Source organism: Ammodytes marinus (assembly GCF_949987685.1).
Source record: "Ammodytes marinus genome assembly, chromosome: 16".
In the NCBI taxonomy this organism is placed as follows: Eukaryota; Metazoa; Chordata; class Actinopteri; order Uranoscopiformes; family Ammodytidae; genus Ammodytes; species Ammodytes marinus.
Window position 1 is genome coordinate 18,147,053 of NC_137220.1, and position 9,860 is coordinate 18,156,912.

Here is a 9,860-nt window from a genome sequence, read left to right on the forward strand (position 1 = left end):
ATAATTTATTGTACTATGCTGATGTTCAGCTAATCTCACAATGGCCTATTTTTTTAAAAAGAGCTGCAGCTCCCCTCGTAAATATACAATCTTTGAGCTCCCCCCGCCCCCTGTCCGGAAGCGAAGCCAGATACGCCTCGCCCTCTGTCTGTCAGGGCCGTGGACCAATAAGAAATAGGGGTGTGGGCTGCACAGTGGAAGCTTCTGGCTTTCCAGTTTGTGAGGTCAGAAGAGGGGAGAATTCTGACTGGAGTATATTGGGTGGGGGAGGGGTGGTGGTTTCAGAAAGGGGGAGAGTGAGAAAAGGACAGTGTTATTTTTTAAAATATTTTGGCAGTCTCTAGGCACACCGTGGACCCATGGATATGTTAGAACACATTTAAAAAGTGCATTTAGCATAATATGTGACCTTTAACAGTATATGCTTTGGCTCATATTAAAGGCACTTTGGCGTTTGAGCTGATCTAGGAGAAGATGATATTTATATTGCTCTGAAAGATGCACCTTGTTGTCAAGCAGATGGTTAACGGCCACCTCGAGCAAAAAAAAGTCACTGTCCTTGACAGGCTCAAAGTCAGGTTTATATTCCATATATGGATGTGGCAAGAAGCTCTGTTAGGTAAGACTATGCAGGTCCACAGGCTTTGATGGAGGCCTCGGTTGCAGGTATTGGGTATGAGAGGCTGGTGCTGTGTGGTGGCTACATGAGGATTGTGACTTTGGGTCGTGATCTGACTCGTGGAATGGGTCAGTCTGCTATATGGCTGAGATAAATAAAGACCATGGACTTGAGAGAAAGTAGACTGGACCCCATCAGCCTCAGGTTGAGGATAAAGTGTTCCAAAGGAGGACACTGGTGGCTGCTGAGGAAGGAATGCTGTGGATTGGGGTACGGGAGAAGGTAAAGAACTTCCAATATGGTTCTGAGGAGGAACAGCCTTCTTCACTAAGGAGGCCTCTTTTGGTTGAAGGAAAAATACAGTCGCTCTTTGCATACTTCATCTGAACTGTCCCCTGAAAAGGAATGATTTCCCTTGGTGTGGTTCAAGGCCCGCCTGATGGTTTTATACAACCATTAACCTCCCCTCCCATATTCCTGTGTGAAGAGAAGACAACTTTGCTATATTAAGTATGTGTTGGAATCCCATATATTCACTGATGTTAGGGGCCCCAGTGGAATGCATTCGGATGTTGCAATAATCTGTGGTTTGTCATTTTAAATGCATATTGTCTTGTGTTTTAATGTGAGAACAGTAGTGTTTGAGTCAGATCATTTTCCCTATGTGGGTCTACTGTATATGTTTGCTCAAATTCACTTTCTTCAAGCCAGCATATGGAATGTGACCATTTGATCTTCCTAAACAAGCTTGTGTTGTAGGCTACCTCTTTTGTAGTGGAACATCCTTCGATCTCCGTATCACGTCCTTGTCAAAAGTACCTTATATCGAAAAATATTTCCATTACTTTCTATACTGGAATATCTGCCACAATATCAATTCTCACATTTATATAATTATACCATCGTTCTGTCCCAATTTCAGGCAAATCAAGGAGTTATCATTATAGTTTGAGAGAGATTATTGCATTCGTAAAGAACCTTAGTAGTGAGAGGTGCCTTAAATGTTTTAAGGAACATGAAAATATGGCAGTCAAATACAGTCGTTTACAAGCAAATACCTGGGTCACGCTATTGTGGAACTGTCTCACTAAAGGTGTTTAGGTCTTTCACTGTTCAGTCCGTGGTGGCTTTGCTTTTCAAGGCTAACAAAAATGTCTCAAGGCTCAACGTTTTTCTCAGGATTCAATCCTGTTTCCAGCCACTAGGTGGGGACAGAGGACTGCATCAGAAAAACTCACTCTCTACATTCCATGCAAGGTCTGGTAGCACCAGGCTAATTCCATGCATGTTTGATGAGGAAATGTGACTGATGTGCTTGCTAATTTTTAAATGTATGTCTTTGTATTTCAGGCCCTTTTTATAATGCAGGATACAGTTTAGGGCTAATGAAAATACAAAATCCAGCATCTCAAAATAATTGAATATTCCATATGGCCAATTAAAAAAAGGAATTTTAGAACAGAAATGTCGACCTTATCAAAGGTATGTTCATTCTTCCACTAAATACTTGGTCTGGGATGGTATCACTGTGCTGGATTGGAAAGGCAACTTGCCTGACCTGGTAATGTCAAGAGGAAGACGAAAGCCACCAGACCCAACAATGCAGATGAGCTAAAGGCCGCTCAACTTGGGCTTCCATAACACCTCAGCAATGCCTCAGCCTGATCGTCTCCATGCCATGATGCCACCTAAATGCTATAATTCATGTAAAATAAGATCCCAGATCAAGTATTGAGTGGATCAATGCAAACATCTTTCAAAAGTGCAACATTTTGTATTATACATTTTTTTTTTTATTGGAATATGGAATATTCTAATATTTTGAGATGCTGGATATGATTTTCATGAGCTGTAAGCCGGAATCCACCATATTAAACAAAAAAATGCCTGAAATATATCACTTAGTCTATTGAATCTAGAATATAGGGAACTTTCACTTTTTTAATTAAGTTACAGAAAAAAAATGAGCTTTTCAATGATATCCTAATATGAGATTGATGAAACTATATGTAGGCATACAGGGTCTCAGTTTGTCCTCACTTTTTACTATATATTTGGAATACCAATTTGCTTAATCTGTTTATTTTCTATTTGTACCTAAATATATTTTTCTCTGTCAGTGTTTTGTGTTGAATTGTTAACTGTGTTCCCTTCCTGTACTTATCTTGTTTTGTGTAAGTTTGCTCTCCTTTTGTACCGCAACTGCTGCAAAACAATTATCCTCAGGACGATTAACATTTAGCAGTGTTAAAGTTTCGCGTCAGGAAGGATTGAAATGATATGACTCCAGTCAAATTGGAAGAACATAACACAAAATGAAACTATTTGTCGCAGTTTTATTGTTCTTTTTAACTGTAATTATTGTACTGTATTAAAAACAGTATGAGATACAGACAACTGATGTATGAAAATAACAGTCACCCCTTGTGGTTCAATTTGCAGTACAGTAACTTTGGACAAACATTTATTACAAAATAAATGGGAATATACTGACAAGATTAAAGCTGAAATGTGTTTTAACATCAGAGACCAAAGAGCTTAATTCCATCCCAAACAGCAACGGCACTGAAGGACTATTAAGTCTGCAAACCTATCTTTCCATTAAGACAAATCCTTTCCAAGTGAAGATTTAAGTGATGTGAAGTCATGAGGACGTATCTTGAAATGAGCAGAAACGGAAACAACATGTATTCACTCAAAACCACACACAACCAACATTGGAATAATCATGTTTGTTATAATCATCAGTCCAGAAGCTATCAGTTTCTGAGCTGCCACCCTCTACAGCTCAGGTAGGCCCGGCATGGGGAATTGACCGGAGAAAGCCTCAACCTCTGCCCTGATTTCTGCGACCCTCTGCTGGAACTTCTCTCCCTGGGTCAGTGCCTGAGTGAACTCCTTCAGATTGGCTTTAGGATCAAGGCTTCTTTGAATCTCCAAGGTCAGCACAATACCTGCAGGAAGAAGCAGAGCAGGGGGGCCCTTTAGATTGCAGTTTTGTTTGTTAAATTCCTTATTTTTTTCTTGAGTATTTGGGTTTGGTGGATTGCTGTAAATACGACACCCATTAGCCTCAATTGCCTGATCTGAGGCAAATAACCAAATGTACCCTTCACTAAGCCCCGCCCCTGACAGTGAGCTACTGTAAGCTATATTTACGCAAATCACACAACACTTTAATTGTGTTTGGTTACAATATTTATTCCTTTATCTAACTGCTCCACCTGGAGTTTCACTTTTGTTTTTATCTCCTTCACTTTGGGTTCATCTCCTTGTCAAACAGCTGTTCCGCTCAGCTGATCGGCTATCCAACAGCAGACGACAGCGGCAGTAAGTCTAAAGTCATATGATCACTTAGACGTCAAAAAGCCTAATTATAAAATAAAGCTCTCTATGCCTCTCCCTCCATCTGTCTATTTCTCTCTCCACTGCACACTCATTTACTCACAGCATTGACAAAAAAAAAAAAAAGGAAAACTCCATATGGCATCGTTTGAAAAAAAAAAAAAAAAAAATAGCAGATCCTGACATCTATCGCCGATGGACGATTCCATCTGCGATAGATGTCGGGATCGGTAATGTCAGGATTGTAATCGGTACAACCCTAGTTGAGATATTAAAGTCAAGCTTTTGCAAACCAAGTGGGTAGCGTTGCCTTGATTTCAAAATGTTTCTATGATCAGGTGATACTGTGGTTCACTTTTAGGCTACTCTGTGATCTAGGCCTTAACTTTCAATCTTCTTATTTGTTTTAAACATGATTTCATTGCTGAGTTAGTTTGATATCCGGAATAAACCCTTAAAATGCGTATTGTAAGACATTGTCTGCTTCCAGTTGAATCCTCCCAGAGGCAACACTGTACCTTCTGAATTATCCCATCATGTGAAAACAAAGTGTTAAAAGGATTATTTAAGGTTTTACTTTGGTCAGCTTTGGGTAAAGTTTGATACTCAAAAAGACCGATTTTAGGGTGGAGTATGACTTAAAGCATTATTTCTAAATGAATTGGGCCTTGAAAAGATTACCTCTGTGAATGAAGTCAGCCACCTTCCTGAAGTCATCCTCCACCAAGCCTCTGGAGGTCAGAGCTGGAGTGCCAAGTCGCAGACCACTGGGGCGCAAAGCACTCTTATCCCCTATACGGACAAATGCACAATATGTGGAAACATTAGGAGTGGCATGCACAACAATCACTCACTCAGTCATAGTATATCAGTGCTAAACATACACATTACCTGGACAGGTGTTTTTATTACAAGCGATGGCACAGGCTTCCAGAACCTTCTCGCCTCGTCCTCCATCGGTTCCTTTGTTGCGCAGGTCCAGCAGGATCAGGTGGTTGTCAGAGCCGCCTGTACAGGAAGAGTATTAAAATACAGCAGTGACCATGACACTAATCAGAAATCTGCCATTACAACCCCCATTTCCGACTCAACCAACAGTAAAAGATAGCATTGAATGCAATAAACCATTTGTTTTATAAAAGTATATATAGCTGAAATATTTAACTGTCAAACTAGAATAAACATGATTCCATAAAGATGTATGGGTTTGTAGGTTCATGTGAAGTTAGTATTTTCAAGGCTAAAGAAATAAGCCAACTTTGTGGCTCAACCCCTTGGCTTCCTTCCTAGGCAGAAACCAATGCTGTTGGACCTGGTGAATGCGCCTAAAGGAATAACTGGAACTGGCCCAGTCACTAACTGACCCCTCACACTGAAAGCTTTCACAGAATGATGCTCAGACCTCCCACAGCTAGGCCTTCTGTACACTGCACTACCCGCCACGCAGACAGGTTTAGGACATATCTCTAGTCCATTCAGTCCACCACCTCTCCTGAGCCAAGCCCTCAACCACTCTCAAAACAGCTTCAAGAGAAACTGTCCAACAGCAAATTTCAGAGAAGCTACAGAACGATGAACAATACCAGCTACTGGACCTCAAAGCACATGAGGCTTTACAGGAACAGCAACAGACAATAAGGGAGACGGAAGCCATAATGAAACATGTCAAGGCAACAACAGCTGCTCCAAGAGACCTCAGCAAGTGGAGCATATTGGGCAGGTTATTCGTTCTGGTTTGTGTGGACGATCTCATTCCCCCTTCCACTGTTACCAACATCAGGTGGCAGATTGCAGAATACACTTTCTACCAATATGGTTTATCCTTGCCGTCAGCCGGGGCTGCATCCTCAAACTATCCCCTCTTTGACGCCGGAGGTGCAGGCTCAACTTTAAATCACAGGCCCATCACTTCTGGCCCAAACAGTCCCCAGTCGTCGGAATGTGAGTAGTCACGCCGGTCAGTTGGCTTGTTGTCAGCCTTTCCCTAATTCAGCATTTGGCCTAATAACAAACTCCCCGACTGGGTGTGTCCCATCTCGCCATTCAGCCCAATTTCCAAGTGCCTCCAACTTCTTCCTGGCTGTAAGCACATCTGGAAGGGGGGATGCCCCTTCAAATCCTGTTCCACAGGAATATGGAGGAACAAACATGTTGCAAGTACATTCTCAGTTTCAATTTGCATCAGCAGAGCAGCACTTACCAGTGACAATCTTGTAGCCATGGTTCACAAGGGTACTGGACAGAGCTTTGCAGTTTGCAAGAACCTGCGTCTGGTAGGCCTTGAACTCTGGTGTCATGGCTTGTTTGAGAGCTACAGCAACACCTGTGGACAAGCAGCCAGGGAAAACATGCACTCAATGAGTAGATGGGAGTTTGCTCACAGAATTAAAGCAAAGTGAGGGAGACAAATTATCCTATTGGGGTGTACCTGCAATAGCATGGTTGTGTGGTCCGCCCTGCAGCCCTGGAAACACTGCCTGGTTGATCAAAGACTCCAAGTTGTACAAAGTCTCCTTCCCCTTAGCGTCCACACTCCGCACGCCTGAAGGTTGGAAAATAAAAGAGATGTTAGAAATCACCAAAGTTGTTTGCTTTGGCAGAAGCGTCATTTTCCATCCCTACCTCTCCTGAAGAAGATGAGTCCAGCACGGCAGCCACGCAGTGTCTTATGTGTTGTCGTGGAAACAATGTCACAGTAATCAAAGGGTGACGGCACCACCCCAGCAGCCACCAATCCACTAATGTGAGCCATATCTCCCATTAGATATGCACCATTCTCAATAGCGACCTGCTTCATGCGGGCGTAGTCGAGATTGCGGGAATAGCAGCTTGTTCCTGGAAAAGAAAAAAACGCAGATGTGAATCTGACTGTTTTTTAACACGATCTTTTGATACACACACCTCCTAATTTAAATCAAATCAGCCAGCAGTTAGTGTATGTGTGTGGCAGTGTGTGTGCACTAAAGGACCTGCAATGATGAGTCTGGGGCGGAACAGCCGGGCGTTTTCTTGAAGTCTGTCATAGTCGATGTAACCAGTTTCTGGATTCACCTAACGTCAGAAGACCAGGGCATATCAAATACACATCTGGGGATCTGCAGGGCAATGCAATGTGCACATACTTGAACTAATAACAAACTAACTTGGTCCAGGCAAAAGGCACAAAAATCCACTTTTGAGGCAAGACCAAACAGTACCCCCTTGCAGTATTTTTTTTACATTTATCCTAAATCAATACCCGAGTTTTAACTGGAAATATCCTCAATTTACATTATACCAATATTACTATCTCCACAATGAGAGCATTGTTCCTCAATTCTTATTAAACAACCAATACAGAGTATGCTCTGTTAAACAGTACAGTGCAGTTAATGTTTGCTTATCTATTAGAAATCTATACCCAGTTCTTAAGGACTTCATGGATGAGTGTGTGTTGACAAATGCATGCCATCGTGTTGTACCTTATACGGCATGGACTCAAAGAAGATGGACGTCGCTGAGATTTTCTTCTTCTCCGTCATGAAGCCGTGTGTCAGGTGGCCTCCGTCGGGAAGGTCCAGTCCCATAATCCTGCCATGTGGCTCCACAATGGCCGTGTAGACAGCAAAGTTTGCAGGTGAACCTTAATAGAAGCAAAACAAAAGTATGAAAAGTCAGGGAAATAGAGGGTCGAGAGAGAAGTTGAGAGGAATAGAGAAGATGTGTGAGCGAGTGAGAGAGAGAGAGAGTAAAAATACTTTTCACATCAGTCAGGCTCTACACAAAATATTAGTAGGCCTATTATGCTAGTGCTATTTTAGTGTCTAATACCTGAGTATGGCTGCACGTTGACGCCCCATTTCTCAGAGTCCAGACCATAGGCCTCCAGCGCCCTCTTCTGACAGAGTCTCTCCATCTCATCTATATGCTCTGTACCCCCATAGTACCTGAACAGGTTGATCACTGATTATTACTGCTATACTGATTTGTTTATAGCTAAGATAAAGCTAAATTCACTATTTTTAAGTGTAATAAAATATTGATATTCTTGTACCTCTGTCCGGGATACCCCTCAGAGTATTTGTTGTTCATGCAGGAACCCAGAGCCTCCAGAACAGCTCTGCTGGCAAAGTTCTCAGACGCTATCAGCTCCAGGCCGTACGTCTGCCTGTGCTTTTCTTTTTTAATGATGGAGAACACCTAAAACACAAATACTGCATCATTCAGAAGACAGTGAATTTTCAGCTTCTAAAGAACGCAACGTCAACACCAACCCCATGCAGGAAATAACTGCCCTTTAAGCAATTGACCGGGTTGTTCGCATAGCTGATCCTATTGAATGAACACTCCACTTCACTCTTTATAACATAGGTGTAGATAAGACCCTATATTTTGAAAAACCTACTGAACACAAACCTCGGAGTCGTTGATGGACAGAGGTTCCAGCATCATTTTGTTGTGCGAATCCCAAGTTTCTTTGCTCACGATGTGGCCATTTGTCAAAGACATGGTCGCAATTGTGCATCTGGTCACGCAAAAGTAGGAGAATCTGAAGAGGAAAATCTTTCTTTAATAACAGACATGAGAATCAGGAAGAAAAAAAAAGCGAGATAAAATCTTTATATTAAAAGTTTTTTTTGTGGCAGACCCATTAGTAGAATCCTAATCTCAGACAGGGGGGTGTATTATACAGTGCTATCCATCCGCAGCAGTGTTGCAACCCCTCACCTACCTATGTATGTAGTAACATCTTGTCTCACCAGTTAAACTTTGACCCCTCACACAGAGGGAATCTGCAGAAAATGTTATACCACTAGTTATTCATAACTCACTCACATTACACAATCAGTTTCCCCATGAAGTTTAGAGTTTGCTGATCTTTATCTGCCGTGTTTACGCCATAGACTGTAAATATTTATCTGAGGCTGCCGTTACTTGTGTGCAGTTATAGGTCAGTTGAGGCCATATTGCCCAATTATGCGTACAGCAGTTTATTACAGGATCATAATAATGCAAATATGCATGACTGTGTGTCCGTGGTAATAGCAACCACGGACAAGAGAATAATCACATTCACAATTTATAGCGTGATGACATTTACGTAATTGAGGCATCTTTCTAGATACGTGTTTATGTTTATGTGTGGCAGATGAGTCCACCCAGTCCCTTTTACCAGCTGAGATTTTCTTCTTCTCCGTCATGAAGCCGTGTGTCAGGTGGCCTCCGTCGGGAAATATTTTTTTCAGCTGACTGAAATCACTTTTTGGCAACACAGGCCAAGCACGAGACTGTCAAATGCTGCCCAAGGCTAACACGAGAGCATGACTCCTATTACCGTTCGTATCTGCTCTGCTAGAGTAAGTTTGCAGCAAAAAAGCACCGGAAACACATTTAGCATATTTTGCTTTTCCACTTTACAGACTGTAAAGTAGAAATATAAAATAGACCAATAGCGTTTACAGTCAGAACAAAGCACTTCCTCGCAATCGTCTAATTTATTTTGACCAGAAACAACTCGCTGCACAGTTACTGCATGCTGCTACTAGAGCTGTGCACTCATTTGTGTCGAGAACAAACCAATCGACAAATTGTGCCAAATCTGACGTATAAACGGCACATTTAAGTTTGTTCCTGTAATTTAAAAAAAGTTATATCCGTCCAACACACACATTATTGACTTCCATTGTGTTTTCACTTTCTAGTTGGTGAAACATGCACAACTCACCAGGTGGGCGCACACACTCCCGCCGCTGTCACTGGGAAGACTGAGTTGCCTGCCTGAAATCAGCCCACGGGGTTTCAACAAAAAAGATAAACGAGGATAGGGGATAGAGCAGAGTCCGCCAAACTTTGGACCAATCAACGCAATTCTTCCTCTTTCTCGATCATTATAGTCGAGTTTATTGGATGCATTACC

The 9,860-nt window shown here is 42.0% G+C and overlaps 1 protein-coding gene across 1 annotated transcript; it reads right to left on the bottom strand.

Annotated features, from left to right (window-relative positions):
- Positions 1 to 2,939: 2,939 nt before the first annotated feature.
- Positions 2,940 to 9,754, bottom strand: LOC307262572 (serine hydroxymethyltransferase, cytosolic-like). Its single transcript, XM_080043506.1, has 12 exons — positions 9,669 to 9,754; positions 8,360 to 8,492; positions 7,998 to 8,143; positions 7,775 to 7,890; positions 7,426 to 7,586; positions 6,934 to 7,015; positions 6,587 to 6,799; positions 6,393 to 6,506; positions 6,165 to 6,287; positions 4,856 to 4,972; positions 4,646 to 4,756; positions 2,940 to 3,573 (listed from the first exon to the last, which is right to left on the bottom strand). The coding sequence occupies exons 2-12, from the start codon at positions 8,450 to 8,452 to the stop codon at positions 3,401 to 3,403; spliced, it is 1,449 nt and encodes a 482-aa protein (XP_079899632.1). The 5' UTR covers positions 8,453 to 8,492; positions 9,669 to 9,754; the 3' UTR covers positions 2,940 to 3,400.
- Between the last annotated feature and the right edge of the window lie 106 nt (positions 9,755 to 9,860).

Coding starts and splice junctions, on each gene's coding strand:
- LOC307262572 (XM_080043506.1), bottom strand. CDS start 8,452: ATGTCTTTGACAAATGGCCACATCGTGAGCAAAGAAACTTGGGATTCG. Junction 7,016..7,425: donor TTGAGTCCATGCCGTATAAG/GTACAACACGAT, acceptor TTCTGACGTTAG/GTGAATCCAGAAACTGGTTA. Junction 6,507..6,586: donor ACTCATCTTCTTCAGGAGAG/GTAGGGATGGAA, acceptor TCCAACCTTCAG/GCGTGCGGAGTGTGGACGCT.